The sequence below is a fragment of the Triturus cristatus genome, chromosome 6 (genome assembly GCF_964204655.1).
Source record: "Triturus cristatus chromosome 6, aTriCri1.1, whole genome shotgun sequence".
Classification (NCBI taxonomy): domain Eukaryota; kingdom Metazoa; phylum Chordata; class Amphibia; order Caudata; family Salamandridae; genus Triturus; species Triturus cristatus.
The window spans coordinates 462,569,881-462,587,499 of record NC_140589.1 but is presented as its reverse complement, the minus strand read 5'-3'; the positions used below and the strand labels follow the sequence as shown (position 1 = coordinate 462,587,499).

The 17,619-nt window shown below is 40.0% G+C and overlaps 1 protein-coding gene across 2 annotated transcripts in view; it reads left to right on the top strand.

The window, feature by feature from the left end:
• Positions 1-17,619, top strand: part of KHDRBS2 (KH RNA binding domain containing, signal transduction associated 2) — a 1,521,990-nt gene that overhangs the window by 296,055 nt on the left and 1,208,316 nt on the right. For both annotated transcript variants that reach the window (XM_085609195.1, XM_085609194.1), the window contains one exon: positions 8,189-8,316. In XM_085609195.1, the coding sequence (XP_085465321.1) occupies positions 8,189-8,316 (128 nt within the window). The remainder of the gene's footprint in view (positions 1-8,188; positions 8,317-17,619) is intronic.

Below are 17,619 nucleotides of genomic sequence, written 5' to 3'. Positions count from 1 at the left end.
ATGAAACAGAGAGACTGGGCATATTGTCATCCTCAAATATAAATCTGTTTACCATGCAAGATGCATAACACCATAATAAACAAGCAATTTTCGAGTTAAAAACTTAGAGAAACAGCCGTAGCTTTGGAAAACCTACAAACAAGTCCTCATGTTGGCCTGTTTGATCCCAACCTGTATACTCAACAAAGGGGGACATGCATCAAGGTAGGCTTTTGTGATTCCTTAATTGCGATTATTAAGGAATCGCAATTAAGGAATCGCAAAAAACTATGCATGTAGAAATCGCTAAAAAAATAGCGATTTCTAAACATTCCTTAATTGCGACTCTCAAATTGCGAGTCGCCAATTAAGGAATGTCTTCCCATTCAATCTTATAGGCCTAAAGGCCAATAGGAATGACTAAGAATTGCATTCGCAATTGCAAACGCAAATTCAAGGGTGCAAGGGTTCCAAAAGGATACCCTGTTGCACCCCTGAAATCTGCATATGAGTACATGTTGCACACACACATGCCACAACGGCATGTGTGTGTGTAAAATGGAACTTTGAAAAGTGCACTTTGCTGCATTTTTCAAAGTTTTTGCAAATTATCATCAAGTACAAATTGACGTTAATTTGCGACTCCTATTAGCGAAATGATGATGACGCATCCCAAATGCAAAAATACCGGTCGCAAAGGGGCAGATACTGAGAATCTGCCCGTTTGCGACCGGTTTTTCTTTTGATGCATGTGGCCCAAAATCTTGCTCTCTTAGTAAGTCACAGAGAAAGAAGATTGTTCACCTTAGCCAGAGGAGGTGCCTGCTCCCAAATTCAATTATGAACAGACTGAACACGGAGGTTTCTGATAAATTCCTTTGCTGTGAAAAAGAGGATCTGGAGCATTTTATGCTGACTTGAAGTCATTACTACAAGGATAGGTCCTTTTCTATAACTAAGATCCTATGCAAAGAGCAATCTGGAAATTAAGCGGACCAAATTTTCCTTCTGCTAAGTGACTTTGTGCGACATGTGACCAGGGCAACACGCCTATATTTGTGGCTTAACTCGGACATCCACACAAAACTCTAGAACGCTTAATTAGAACACTTGTGATGTTAACATTTGCTTCCAGTTTTATTACTTTTTAGGGTCGTCATGATTGCCTGCTCAGAGGTATTGTTTTATGTCTTTTTATCATTCGGGTTTTCATCATTTTGATGTTGGTTTTTTGAGTTCATCACATTTTGGCTTTTATTTTTTTTAAACTTCTTGTAAACTTTTTTTTTTATTGCATGTGTGAAAGGCAGCTATGTTTTGTTATTTGGGATGAAAGCACTTTAATAAATTCCAAATTCTAGAATTGTGAAGGATTCTTGAAATATCTGTGTAAGAGATTCACTTGCAAATAGGAATGCTCTATCCAGCCAAGGAGGCACAGTATAAGCAGCAAGCTATACATCTTGACAAAACAATGCTGCTAGCAGAGTAGAAGATACATCTAAGATTATTTAGCATTGGCAAACATGGTGCTCTCCTCAAAGAAATCCATACTTAGTGATTATCCCAATGACAAACATATCTACTCTACCTTTCTTGTGCACCATAGAAAGATGGGGTGTGAGCAAGAAAAGTCTATTATGAGTAACTAATTAAAGATGATGGACTAAATGCCTTTAAGGAACTGAGATGGGGACGAATTGATATCTTCCCTGAGAGAGTGTTAGAAAGTAACTAAGAAAGGACTAATTATAACTTCTCTTGTAGCTGGTTAGTTGGCTCTGACACAGCTGCTGCTTGTTCATTTTAATGTTTCCAACACTCCACTCATATTCCACTTTTCAGTGGTTTGGCACCTTCTACACACATTTCTGTAGATTGAAGATTTCCCAGGCTCATGTCCAAGTCCATTTCCCTGCTGTCCAAGTTCTGAGGTAATCTAAACAAATGTTTAAGGGTCAAAGCGCCTCAACACTAACTCCTAGGAAGACATAGTTCTTTTAGACTAACTGAATTAACAAGAAAAGGCAAGACGCATTGTACACTTTCAATTGCCTCTGCCAGGCTTCATTAGCTCTCTGCAACAACATTAGGATGATGTGGGTATTTCTGTATTTTAACTAATTATCTGAACTGTGGCTGAATCTAATTAATCTGGACTGTAAATCATATGACAAATGAACCTTAAATTGTTGAATTTGTGCACTACTTTCTTTTAAACAATGTTTCACCACTTCACAGTTAAATGACAGGTGGTGGTCATAACATGACAAATAAAAATCATTATTTTAATGTATCTTTATTTCTGAACAAAAAAATGTTCTACCTCTTAAAAAACTGCTGTAAAATTTGTGAACATGTTTCCATTTGCTTCAAAGTTGTTGAGCACTATAAGCAACAAGCTTACAATTTCTGGCTAAAATCATTACCGGGTAGGGTCTCCCTTTCCTTCCTCTATTTTAATTGCAATTTAAAGCCCATCACGTCCTGATTTATTGGTGCTAGAATCTTTTTCTTTCATGAAAAAGGTTATCTAAATTATGCTGTATGAAAAGGTAATATATGCAGTAGTATATTGCTCATTCTCTAGCAGTATTAATTTAATTCATTTGGGATAGAAACATACTTTTTATTGAAATATGCAATATTAGTAGCAAATTATATGACAAGTATAGTAATTCTATAACTGTGCAGTAAATATTGCAAACACAGAATCAAATGTTTCAGCAGGCAACAATCTTTGATGAAACGTAAATAAAATAAAGCATTCTAATTCCGATCAGTGCTCATTGGCTGCCACACACATACACAAACACCCGTTATGTTTTGCAGGGCTTACTTTGTAACCTATGGATTGGGGTTCTAATATTAACATAAATATTAGTGGTTTTTCAGTTCTGATTAGTAACCATAACTGCACTATGCTTGGGTTTGATGAGCAGTTTCTTTGAACAAATGTTAATGTGTTATGACCAAACCTAATAACAACTTCACTTTAACCTCATTTTCTTCAGTGTTTTTATTTTATTTTTAGTTACCACATCCAAGATTTCTCTGTAGCCAACCACCCTTGTGCAGCCAACCACTGCTGCACATAGCCTTTGGCCATCTACAGCAGAGATTAGCTGCATGTCTGCAGATGATCTAATCCCGCTACAGGTGGCCAACTGCTGCTGTACATGGCCAAAGGATGTGCACAGTGGGGATGAGTTGCAAGACCTGGCCTTTGTCCAAGTCCTGTGCTCATTCTACCATGGGTGGTCAACCTCACCATACACAGCAAAAGGTCATGCACAGCGGGGTAGGCGAAGCACAGCTGTGGTGCACCAAATTCTTTTCCTATTTTTGTTCAGGATTCCTAAATCCATTGCTGGATTTGTGAATCCTGGAATCCCCCAGGATTCACTGGGAACAGGGTAGTGTCCAGGATTTGAAAATCCAGCAAAGGTTCATAAAGCCCATGGTAAAATCATTTTTCAGTATAAAGATTTATGCCAATGTCCCTTTGGGCCACCAACATCAGCCTCAGGGTCAAGGCTGGCTCACCTTGTCCACCATGCCATTTTTGTTTTTATGTTTTTCCCAACAGGGTGCTGATTGCACCAACAGACACCTTTCTGGGACAGCCGGTCAAACAGAGCATGCAGATTCATGAATTTGTATTCAGATTTGCAAATTTGCAAAGGATAACACAAGAAAATGATCCCTAGTCAAGGGTGTGCTTTATCTTTTAATTACATTTACACAAATCCTATATGGGTTTGCAAGTCTGCAAAGGGTCCACATTTTAGTGGCCCAGATATATCGAAATTTACCTCTTCATGCCAAGTCCAGAACACATTTTAAATACTAATTTTTCAAAACCCAAACCTACCAAAAACACTACCTTGAGAAAAGTTCTACTTAAATGCACATTTTTGTTCAATTCCATTCAGCAGTTTTCTCTATTTCAAGGAGCAAACAATCCTATCAGAGTTAAAATGGGAATAGTCACAGTTTCTCCCTTCCCCCGACAGAACTGCACAAAACCTGCTCTGTGTGACCCAAAGAGGATGAATATTTTACAAACGTTTTGTTCTAATTCATCAAACAGCAGTAAAAATTATTGGCAAAACAGATCATGCCTTTTCAACTGAAGCTCTTACCTAACCATAACTACACAAGTTCTGCAGAGATAGGCCATCTGGCTTAAAACTAAGGAGAGACAAGCTCTTGATAGAATAATCTGGTTGGTTCTCAAAATAACTTTTTTATGTAGGTTTGGTTTTTATTGGTTCTTCAGGGATATTTTGCACTTTTCAAAAACTGAACAGGCAAACGGCTATGGAATTTTTAGTACATCAGAATTTAAACATTACATTTTGAAAGTATTCTTCTATTTTCTTCTTCCCAATAACAGGGGTTTCTTCTCCAAGACGTATACTCTTTGGCAATCCATGCACCAGAGAGCACATTACCTGAGGTGATGGTCATTTTCTTAATGCATCTCCTGCTGTACTATATTAGGAACTGACTCACTCGCACCCCCATTCTGTTGCTGCTCTTCTTTTTTATTTTTTTTCTATAGTTCTTTGTGTTTACATCTCACAAAATCTTGTTCATGCCTCATTTTGAGATGGCTTCACATGGTTGACATGCCAAATGTAAAGAGTCCTCTGCTTCCAGGGCTCAGTTGAAATTTGCAGAATTTGAAAGTGACATTTTTTACATTTATTTTCTTGTCAGGTTGTGATGTACTGGCAGGCAAAACTGTCTTTTTTGTCCGGATGTATTTCCAGAGCAGATGACACCATCTTCGTCTTCTTCAGCAGTACCTTCAGAAAGCCCAGTTCTATCCTTTAATAATGTTGGCTCAGATGGTGCAGGCTTACCTCTCTCCTTCTCCTGATGGCATCCACAATACTCTGCACAAAAAGCAATGTTTCTGTCTTTCCCCAAAGTATTCTTGCATGTCACAAAGGTTGTGAGATGGAATGGCAAATACCCATAGAAACAGGAGCATTCTCTCCCAGAGTAGAAACTACTTGTTTGGTGGAAGAATACTCCAGTTTCAACCAATGAGATCCCTCTTTTATTTTTCATTTTTCATAGACCCAAAAGAGGAAGTTTGCTCCTGCCTTTGTCTTTTATATTAAGGGATTTCTAGATTTCAATGATGGGTCCTTCACAGATCCACGAGTCGTGGTCAGCGGACCTATTATCGGGTTAGCAAACTTTCAAACTCGTGGAACAATTATGTGTTTTGTTAGTGGATTTCTAGAGCGCAGCTTATCACCCATTAGGGTATCCAGGTGCTAGGCTGGTGAAAACTGAGTCTAGCAGTGGTTGGTGGAGTGACCAGAGTGCTAGTAGACGAGCCAGATCTTCAGCCTTTTTGGGAATTTCGGCAGTAACGTGGAAGTTCAGATGCGGAGAGGGAGGTTGTTCCAGGACTTTACCACGAGGTGATAGAAGGACCAGCCACTGGCTTTGTTTTTGCATATGCAGGGTATCTGGGTGAGAGAGAAAGGCAGAGCAAGTGAGGAGTCAGCAGCAGGAGTGTGAAGCTGGGTCCTAAAGTGAGTTGACTGGTTGAAGAACCAGTCCAAATAAGTTGGGAGATAGGCCTGGGCACCTGCTCCACATGGGTCCACATCTATAATTCTCAAAACTGGAATACAGTCTACAGATATGAAAGTAGATTCTGCACAGGTTCAAATCTTTCCTTAAGCTTGACTCCATGCTGGGTCCACAGATTTAGGGATGTGGAGATTCCTGAATCTATCAGGGTGTACAAACCCTGGAAAGAGTTTTTGGACCAACTTTACAGATGTCATTTCTTTCACTTAAAAAATTCCAAGGGACTCTTTGCGGGTTCTCCCACCTAGCCTGGGTAGTAGGGTGTGCTTAAACTGCACCCTTTGTGGCCTTTAGTTTAAGGATGTGGTGACTCTGCCTCATGTCTTAAAATAACAACAACAAGAGAAACCCACTTTGTGTTCATGAACCTGAAACGTACAATGGAAATTAAAGCATTTAGTAGAATCCATTTTTTTTAATTTAATTTGGGGTTGCAGACTGACAGAATAACACTGGCATATTTTTCTAAAGATAATTTCATGAAACCTGTTGAACAGAGTTACACAGACCAAGCACTCTCTTAAGTACATTTCGACTGTTTGCCAAGTTTAATGTAATTCCATTAAGCCATTTATTTCTGTAGTAGAGGTAAAATTTTCCTTCGAGAGTCAAAATTAGAGATGTCACTTTTTAACTTCCCCCACTTTATTTCCCTGCCCCTTATGGATCTGCTAGAAACTTGACATGCAAACCTATATAATTTTCTGAACTTGTGAAAGTGAGAAACCAGCTCTAAGAGTAATGAGGAGAAGTCATGCGTAGGTGCTTAACCAAAAGAAGCAGTGACTAGTATTCCTGACACTGCTCCTTGCTCTGTCATTAGAAGATTTATTATCTCAGTCAGTAGTGCTTCACCGGATTCTTGGGAGACAGATTTGGGTTCTATAATTTGCCTTACCACTTCCAATCTGAGTATCTTACTTACAGTGTCTGAAATATTAGAGATGAACAGCATACCGATGACAGAGCGGCAGTGGCCACTCGCCGAGGGAGTGCTGTGGGGTGGTGGGGCGGGGGAGGGGCAGGGTGGGGCCGTACTGGACTCAGACATACGACGGACAGGAGTAAGGTAAGTAAATAAATAAAACTATTTACCTTGTGCTCACTGCATCGCCGAGTTGGCGATGCAGCAAGCGCAATGTAAATAGTTTTACTTATTTAATTACTTACCTTACTCCTGTCCGCCGTATGTCTGAGTCCACTACCCCCCACCCTGCCCCTTTTCCCCCCTGCAGCACTCCCTCGGCGAGCCGCCACTGTAGAGAGGGCCAACCACTATTCACTGCTTACAAACTGTGCTTGCTTCAACTCATGCATTAGCTGAAAGAAATTCTAAATATGCTATTTGGACAGTTCAATCACATCAGAACAGCCACTGCTGGGCGCTGCACCAGCGTACACTTTTATGCACACTTTCATGATTTGTTCCCTGGTGCCTCTCATTAAGATACAGCAGATCTTGTGAGAAGATTTCCACATACGTCTCCCACAGCAGGGAAACATTCCTATAGTGCACTCTGAGAAATAGTGGTCCATATTTTCTGTTGTTATGCAATCGATTGCATCATTTTTGTGGCAAATGCCCATCACAAAATCATTTTGGGCATTTACTAAGCCAGGCAAATTCGATGTACATGGCTTTGCATAGCTTAGTAAATGCAAAGTAACAGAAGGCAGGGCTACTTTGCATCAGGTAGGTGTTACATGAGCGGAGCATGGGCAACCCCATGCATCGACCCATGTTTTTTACACAAACCCTGATTTACAAAATGGTGCACATCCCCGACAAAGGCATAATGAGGATAAATATCTTTTTGTCTCCTCGTTATTTACTCTTTCCATGTGTGCTGCTGCATTCTTCAACATAAATAGAAAGAGGAATATGCCTCTATTGATTGCTTTTTGAGCCGGAAGGTATCTATTCCTGCACAAATATGCACCTGCACCCTTGAACCATGGTGCAAGTGAGCCACCACAAGGAGAGAGGTGAAGAGTACCATATGATAGTAGATATGATAGTAGATATAGCACTGTTCAGCTCTCTCCCATTCATGCAACTCAGCACAGCAAATGTGCTTGCTACACTGTGTTGCGTGAACTTTTAATAAATATGCCTCAATGTTTTTTAATGTAGAATTCGTCAAAGGTGGTTGCCTCTTTAGGATTTACACCCTCACAGACAAGTATTGGGGAAAAGGACATATTATGCCAAAAGTCTTCTTAGAATTGTTTAGTACATCTCTCACAAGTTGACTTTTTTTTAATGTTTGCTGGTTTTACTGCCCAAAGAAACACTTCTAAATCTAGCATCTAAAATTGTTGTGTTTCTTACACTATTTCATTTCGGAGCAACGTGTTTTAAAATTGATGTCTTACACACTGATTTTGAACAAAGATATGAACAAAATATAAAAGTTTAATAAAGATACAGAATGGTTTACATTCAGTTGCTCATCTATTTTGATTAATTTTAGAAAATAACAGCTTACCCCTAACTACAATGTTTAACGAATATCTATAACTGTATCTGTTAAATAACTTACAGTTAATTTGCAGTTTTTATTCTTCCCTTTTTTACTGATATTTCAAGAAGTCCAGAAATTCCAGGATTCTGATGGGAAACAAGATGACGATGAAAAGAAGTACCTGGATATAATCAGTAATAAAAATATAAAGCTTTCTGAAAGGGTGTTAATCCCCGTCAAACAGTATCCAAAGGTAAAGTAAATAACATCTCTTACATTATTCAACTATTTGATTGTAACCAATGAACTGTAAGGGATGGTATGATGCGGTTATTATTAGTTAGATATCTTAAAGAATATTGTAACAATTATGATCCAGTTATATTTTATTTAAAGTCAAAATGTGTTCATCTTGATGATCGTTAATCTATAAATTCTTATGTGATCATTTGTGCAAGAGACTGTTGCAAATGAAAGGTATATCATGTTTATTAATGTATATTCTTTCATTTGGTGGTGAAAGAGTATTATTGGTGCTACTTAACTGTGAGCGAACTTAGACCAGGTCAAAATGATATAAGGAATATGCTGTACATTTATAAGGATATTTCAAGTCACCAAGGAGTTCCATAACCATATAGCGGAAAAGGCCGAAGACCAAGTTCCTATATTAGGTTATGGAAGTCTGAGGTGACTTGCAATATCCTTATAATGCACGGTAGAGGGCACTTTATCCCATATGTTACATGGTAACACCATCATCTTTCCCACAAACCACTTAAAACTTTGGTGCATAGGTCTTTCATTTGAAAGAGAGAACATGTTTACAAACATGAAGAATAACAATAGAATCTCTAGTACAAAATTATAAACATGTAAGACCTGTTAGATATTTGTTGAATAAAGATATTGGAATCAGATCAATACAAGTAAGATAATTTTATTTTTAAAGGTGCAGTAGTGTATGTGTAGAAACATTCATAAAGATTCTCACTTTTTCTATAATTATCTAAGCAATGCAAAAAATAAACATGCTCTTTCTGCTAGCAGATGAAAGGAAAGCACATTTTCATTTTTGTTGCTTTAAACAGCTGATTCTGGACCTGACCTACCTTTCACCTGGCCGCTTGCAGCAGACATTGTTAGGTCAGAACTCGAATATTATAACATATTACAGCTGAGTTCTGGCATCTTTTCTTTACAATTGGCGACTGGGTGCGTCAAGAGTCACCGATTATAATATTATTAGAGACAGGAATTTATACAGGGATTACAGAATCCCATGTATTGTAAACTTTAATGCAACTGTTCTGCTCAATTATTCTAGAAATTCTAAAAAAATGTTCAAATGAAAATGGGCATATCATGATGCCACCTTCTGGCTGTTCTTCATTATGGCTTTTTGAGCATATGAATTAACTCGAAATGTCTCTGAGTGAGTGCTGTGTTTCTAACATCATAGCTCAGAAACACAAAGATGTAATTACTGCCCTGTGCTTCTGAGCTCTCCTGTCACTAAAACATATATTATCACGGAGATTTTTTGAGTAAATGTATGCGCTCAAGATGTCAAAGAAGGCACTGACCCATTCTGGACTGGTACAACACAGAAAAGCCACAGGATCTTGTCGTCTCTTGAATACAGCAGTACAAAGTTCATCTAACCTCTAAATTATTTTGTAAAAACAATTGCACAGGTGTCAGCTATGAAATAAGCTAAGTTTCAACAAGTATTATTACCTGCTTACCGAGAAATAGAGCAAACCCTATTTGTTTCCGATTTAAAACTTGCAACAAGGATAGAGAACATTGATTTCGTACATTTTTACTGTGTTTACCTAACAAGATCTTACACAAGTTAATGCATCGTTCTCTTCTAGTACAAGGTTAAAGGTTGGTTTAGCTTTGAGGCAAAGTCAGTTTATTTCACATCAGTTAAGCTGCAACATCAGTTTCCAAAGTTTATTCATGGAATAGGTTTCTTTGTTAGGACGTTTTACACGTGCAATTACTTCCAAGATAACTGGGGTACCATATATCACTGAGATGGTTTTGGAATTTGTTTATACATTTTGACCATGTTAAAAACATCATTATACAACATGACTGGGGGAAAACTATTTGCCTCATTACAATTGCATGTATAATAGTTGTGCAAAATGAATTAGCTCTATTATTTAGCTGGTTTAAAGCACACTTTTGGAAATACTATCCTTTGTTAAATGTAAGGGCGAAAACGAAAAAATATGCTTTTCAACGGAAAAAAACAAGGGGGCATATGCATCAACATTAGCATTTGCGATTCCTTATTAGCGAAAAATAAGGATTCGCTAATAAGGAATAGCAAAAGGCTATGCATGTAGGAATCGCTATTCAAATAGCGATTCCTTAACTTTCCTTAATTGCTACTAGCAAACAGCGAGTAGCAATTAAGGAATGCCGTCCCAATCATTCCTATGGGCCTCCAGGCCCATAGGAATGATTCGGAGATTGCATGAGCAAATAGCGAGTACCAGTAGGTTCTCGCTAATTGCTCATGCAATTTCAAGGGTGCAAGGGTGTCAAAATGACACCCTATAGCACCCCTGAAAATGATATGTGCACATATGTTGCACACACACATGCTCTAAGGGCATGTGTGTGCGCAACATGAAACTTTGAAAAATGCACAAAAGTGCATTTTTCAAAGTTTTTGCAAATTACCATGCAGTTCATCTTCATGGTAATTTGCTCCCCCTATTAGCGAAATCGCTAATTTTTTAACTTTGATGCATTGCATTTAAGGAATCTCACTTTGGGATTCCTTAAATGCAATCGCTATTTAAGGAATCGGTATTTAAGGAATCCCTATTTAAGGAATCGGTATTTAAGGAATCCCTATTTAAAGAATCGCTATTTAAGGATTCCTTAAATAGCGATTTCTGCTTTTGGGTTGATGCATTGGGATTGGGTATTTTTAACTTAATACCGGGAGCTATTAGCGAATCGGTATTTTACCGACTGGATTTTGGGTTGATGCATGAGGCTGAAGGTGTTTTAAATGTCAAATCTGTAAATAATTTGTGCTCTTGCAACACTGAAACCGTGGTAGTTAGTTACTTGCATTTGCCATCAAATTAATGGTTCCTATTGCTCATGTAATGCATATTTATTTTTGCTAAATGTAATTAGGCTTTACCACTATAGTCTCTGCTTTACATCAGGATAATAACGAATGTGACCACTCAAACTTAATATTCATTTTATACAAAATAGATGACAAATTACTTTACAGAAATGTGACTTTGTACAGGGATGGTCTTATTTTATCTTCTGAGCCTATAATAAATAGGAGATTGACTACAGTCGTTTTCATTCTGAATCACTACTTTACAATGGTGCAAGATATGATTCTTTCTATAACATCACAATCTTCCAGATGTATCCCCTCACTGATAGGGGTTTGTCACTGAAGAGTTGTATTGTTTGGGATGGAAACGTCCTCTGCATGGTAAAGCTGTGTATCCCTGTCCTGTGTTTCAAACTGCTCTGTTGTCTTGTCCCCTAATGCAATTGTTTTGGCAAAGATACACACAAATCATGCGTGTGCCCCATGACATAGACCTGTCTCATGGATTGTGGTCTTGCTAGAAAGGGTGTGGCGCCCAAAGCGCTATCCTCATAGTGGTGGAAGGCTAGTGCCTTCACAAGGAGTTAAGCAGCAGAAGATTGGTGGTGGCAGCATACCGTAAGCAGTGAACAGGAACGTTTTACCCTGAGCCACTAGAGTAAGGCTTACAGGCTCACTGATCCTTCTAAAAGTTTAGTTGCTGTGTCCTTAATTCACCATTGGCCTACATCAGGTAGATGTGGAGTACTGCACAGCACAGGAGTAGTGACTCTGTGTTAGTTGTATGTGTGCATGGGAAAGGTACAGTACAAGGATTGAGCAGCAATGTGCAGTACATGTGTGGCTAGTACATGCACTGGGTGTGTGTATGCCTGAGACGAATACAGTACGTGAGAGATATACGGGCATATTCATGAGCCCTTTGCACTGCCGGAGCATCACTTTTTGTGATACCACAGCGGTAAAAATCACAAAGTCATATCTGTAAAGCCTCACAAAGCCACCATGTGTGTCTTTAAATGTCCTCATAAATATGGAGGAAGGTAACGCAGTGCAAATTGCTGCGATGCCTTACTGTGCTCTCTGGAGGCATTCCATGAGCATTGCATTGGGTTTTCCCATGCAAAACGCTTGGATGTTGACGCTTCCCCAGATTTATGAGACCATGTAACCCTGGGGAAGTGGCAAAATCTTACGACTCCCAAGGTGAGGAATAACAAGGTGAAATAACTTTATTTCTCCTTGTTTTTTCCTCTTTCTATGTGTGCTGCCTTATGCAGCACACATAGAAAGAGGAAAATGCCTTATAGGATTGTTTTTATGCAGCAAGGTGCCCCTTCCTGCGCAAAAACAATTCCTCCCACAGCACAGGCACCCTTGTACCATGGTTCAAGCGTGCTGACATTGGTGCTAGGCTTCCGAAACAGCACCAGCAGAGGGGGAAAGGACAGGAATGCACTGTATTGCATAAATATGAGGCATTGCGGCCCTTTCACTTTGGCTTAGGGCAGCCAACAAGCTGACTTGCTGTACTACTCTACGCCAGTTCCTCAAAAATGAGGGGCGTCATTTCTGCCGTAGTGCTTTGTAGTGTGTGCGCAAGGACCACATTTGCTAGGTGTGTGTGTGCCTGCATCAAGCACATTAAATGAATGATAAAGTGCTGTGCAGTGTGAAAATAATGAGTGAGTGTGTTTGTGAATAGCACACCCTAGTTAAAGATAGAAAAGCTTCAGTGTTGAACAGTGTGCACATATTTAGTGTGTGTACTGCATGCATCTATGTATGTAGGGGTACAATGCATAGAGGTAAGAGTGCTGGACCCAAAGTGTGCTGTGAATGTACACTGAGTGAGTTTGCCTGCAATGGTACATTTTATGGAGGGCTTTGGGTTCCATTTTGGGAAGCCCAGGCCTGCTTGGGGAAGACATAAGGAGGAGAGTGCTATACGGCTTCTATTTTCCCAGTAAAAACTGTGCGTTTGTTGGACAACATAAACATCAGGACTGTGCAAGACTGATTCCATGCACACCATCCGGACATGTTGGCCTTAGTCCTGCTAGCTCCCATGCACCATCTGTATCCCTAACCTGACAAGGTAACAAATGGATCGTGCAACCTCAGAACATGACAATCCTGACTCCCCAAGGAAATGGTGGTAACAGATCTAGAAACCTTTTTGTTTGGTTACTCATGCATACTCAAAGAGCTACAAAAGAAATACACAACCTGCAGTTTCTATATTTAAGCATTTTGATTCTTGAGTAATATACTTGTGCTGCAATAATCAATAGAAGGAAACATAATAATGTTATTAGCATAACTAAAATGGTGAAAAAGATAAACAGTTCAACTATTTTGCTGTTAAAAATATATGCATGCAAAGCAGCGACTGTATCTTAGAAGAAGACCTTCCAACTTGAAGATCAAATGCCTCTCTTGCATATGTTAAGGCCACATCCTTATGGAACATTAAGGCATTCAGTCTGCTTAAAGCATCAAAGTGCACATTAGAAAGCTTTATCAAAGTCCAAAGTGTTGCATCTCTAACTGCGCGGGAAGGTGAGAGCAGTACTTGGCAACAACAGCTCATGACTGAGGAAACCGTTACCAGATAGGCAATTCCTAGCCTCATCCCACAGCAGTTTTGATTATTCAGCATCAAATAACTCCCATTAGAGAGTAATCTGAACGCCCGACAAATCACAGCAGCTTGGGAACCCTTCATATAACATGACAAGTTTGCCACAGGGCATTACAGGCGCCATGAAGCAAAACTTCCCTGCAAATGTCCCAAGGTACTCTTACAGTTAGTCCTACTAAGATAAACCTCGGTCTCACTATTCCTACCTTGGTATTTGAAAGGTAAGATCCATGGCTCGGGTACATGCCCTTCTCCTAGCGCTACAAATCTCCCCACTTGATGTTGTTGTAAGCAGTAATGGAAGTGAAAAGTCGATTTTGGAAGAAAAATAAACCCATGGATTATCCAATCTGTGGAAGGTATTTCTGCAACAGTGAATGGTAGTTTCTAAAACTTCTCTATATGTAACATGGTGTATGTTGAATACTTTTTTGCCATGATAGTTTGTTTTTATAGTAAGACTGCATGGCAAAAACAAAGTAGTGGCATTAAAGTGTTTCCATGGAACGCGACCACCGTGAAGTGTCTGCAGAGTCCAAATCAGTAACATGAGAGCCCTATGTGTGCCGACTATGCCCAGACGTGGGTCCCGGACTCACTGTGCCACTGGATTCAAGCTAGCCTAGCTGATGAAGGGTGATATCCAAAAACCGGTCTCAGGATGCTTTGTTCTGTTCCATGGAGGACCTGGCTTGACAGTTCAGACTGGACTGTTCTCACGAGGAGCAGGGTCAAGACTAATTTGCATATGGCTGCATCTAAACTGGGATGGCATGGTGAGCAAATGAACAATGGATTTAACTGAGATCTCTTGACTGGGGGTGCATGTTTGATTTGTTCCACTTGCTGCCCTAAGTGGGAAGGGTATGCCCAAACGTGGGTCAGGCCATTAGTATCTAACGGCTACACTAACCATCCTTCCTGATTAGTGGTTCATGAAGAATTGTATGATCAATTACGAAGCATGTTATCTAATGTTTCCTCCGTGTAATTTGTAAATTGTTGCCAGTTCGCAAATTGTGCAAATGTGGGATTGTTTGGTGCATTAAAATCTTTTATCTTGGCCAGGCCAAGGCAGGATGTTTGCTGCACAGTTTTGTTCAGGAAAATCATTTTCTGTGATATAAGGCATGCTCTGAACAAGGCCTTATTCCCCTGAACCTGCCAATCTCTAGTTCCCCATATAGATTTCAAATCAAGATTGTTCTTCCAAAAGTCAAACCCATGTACAGACAGCTGGAAAATAAAAGCTGCAGAACAAATCAGCTTGGTGTAGGTGAGCATAGTTTTCTTTGCTCGTGAAGGTGTGAGTTTATAATATTAAAACTCAGGGTCTGCTGGATTGAGATGAGAAAAATAAGCAAACTTCTGTGTAATTGCTTTTGAGCTACCCTGTGGTGGTGTAAGGTGTAGGGCAATGTTCCTATTGTGTATAATTAAATACTGCACGTGCAGTACTTGCTTTATGCAGCAAATGGTGACCATAATGTTGAAGACAGAAAATGTCATCATAATTGGAACTATCATCATACCTTTCGTCAGAATTAAAAACATTATAATGCCATAGATTGTCTAGCATTTTATGCACTGTATCAATATCACAATCAACAGAATCAGTACTAGAAATTATGACCAGGGAAGGTCTCTTTGCACTTTATGTGTTGAAAAATGTGGTATTAAAACCAAGTTCACTGGGGCAACAGCAGGGCGTTCTCTTGGGTAGGTAACAAAATAGTAATCCATATGTATATTCTTCTAGAGATGAAGTATGACTTTTCAACCAAATGCAAAATTCATGCAATCTACTTTGGGGTGATTGTGGTGGTGGGTCAGACAAATCTGAAGAGAAGTCATCAAAGTCGATGAAGTAGCCGGAGGCTGTTCAGTCTATTTTAGGCAGCTTGGGATGCTGTGTAGAACTGGAAGTGGACTTGAATGGTGGTACGTTGCAGTAGATACCATCTTTACATGTTTGCAGAATTGAAATCTGTGTTTTAGTACATGTTGATTGTAAGGAATTTAGTGATATAACAGGGACAAGTGATGCTTCAGTGTTTGCTGTCGCTAGCCTTGGAGAAGAAGCTTCATTACTGATCAAAGCTTCCATCAGGACTTCCTATAGGGTAGTGAGAGGAGACAGTACCTACCCAGGAGCCCTCTTCGCCTACTGTGTAGAACCAACCACATGATGTGGGGTGATGAGATCTATTGACACAAATCTCTTGTTTTTGTGGCCAGCAAGAGGTGATACAAGTACAGTTCTGGTACCTTCCACAACCAGGACAGGTACAGGATGGCCCGAATTATCCACAATCTTCTCCCAGACGAGATCCCCTATCTTTTTAAATCCAACAAGGAGTTGCGGGTGCATCCTTCACTTCACCAGTGGCGGGATGTTTTAGCTGGACATTGCCCTGAGCTTTTCAAAAGTTGTTGAGATCCTGTAAAACATCCAAACATTCATTGATGTCAAATGGTGTTTCTGACACCACTGTACTGGGATAGTTAATGTCTGGAACACACATCTTAACCCCGAACATTATTTTACAGGAAGTCCGACCACCCAGGATTTTCTAGGCAGATTATTGAGGACTCTCTGGACCCCACATAGGTGGTGAACCCAACTGCGAGATGAACCTAATACCCTAGCTGTTAAAGACTGCTTTAAGTCTAAGATCTTCCTCTCCACCACTGTGCTTCCCTTGGGATAGTAGGGGGAGAAGTACCACACAGTCACTCTCACTTTTCCCATGGTGTCTCTTGAAGCCCTAGAGGCAAATGCCAGAATCTGTTCATAATGGAATGTGGCCACTGCATATGTCCCGACAAGGACATGCAGATATTTTACAACAGTTCAGGCATCAGTCAATTGCTGCGGCCAAACCCATAGGAATCGAGAGCAGGAATCCAGTGCTGCCAAGATATATTTGTAAGCCCCATCTGATTGCAGAGAGCTGCAGTGGTCCAAATAAACACAAGCCAGAGGCTTGTCTGAGATCAAAAGAGGTGTCTGTGGTGGGCGTGCTATGGCGGAACACCTTCATCTGCTGGCAAATGTCACTTTTAAGGGCAAAATCCTTAGTGTTTTGGTATAGACCTGGCCAACAACAGCATTAATGTATTAGTGAAATTGTAGCTGCCACCCCCTGCAAGACCAGATGCTAGACCCTCATATCCTGCTAGGATTAACCCTAACCTGCGATCTGAGTTTGGTATTACTCTATCCCCTACCCCCGGAATCTGAGCAAATGGTATGTTTTGTGCACTAAACTGGTAGGAGTATTTTGTTGGTAAGCCTTCTGGCAAGTGGGTACCATTGCATGCAGCATTGACAGACATCATTATGTCTCTATCTATCCTTGTACTTGAACAAGTAATTGCAGCAACTGCAGCAGTCTGTACTGTTGCTTTTGCGTTATCATCAGCCATGGAATTCCATACTACGTGTATTCCTACAAGCTGATGACTCAGTGTGTGTCTGACATGAGCCTGTGGCAAACCAACTGTGATTCTGGCCACCTTCCTCCCGATCCATGTTGCTCTAATTGGTATACAGGGGAGTTGTTTTCTCCCATTTCGGTTCTCTTATCAATTACAGCTTGATGGTACAACACATAGTTGGGAATGTGCCACATGTATTTCACTAATAGGAAGGTGAAGAAAGGAAGTGACAAATGGGGTAAGACACTGTCCCCTTGGCCACACATGTGAGGTGACCTCTATTAAAGCCTTGAGTTGAGCTGCAGCATTGGATTATGTGCCGCAGGATTTCTGCTGTGTTAAATTATCGATAATAACTTTGG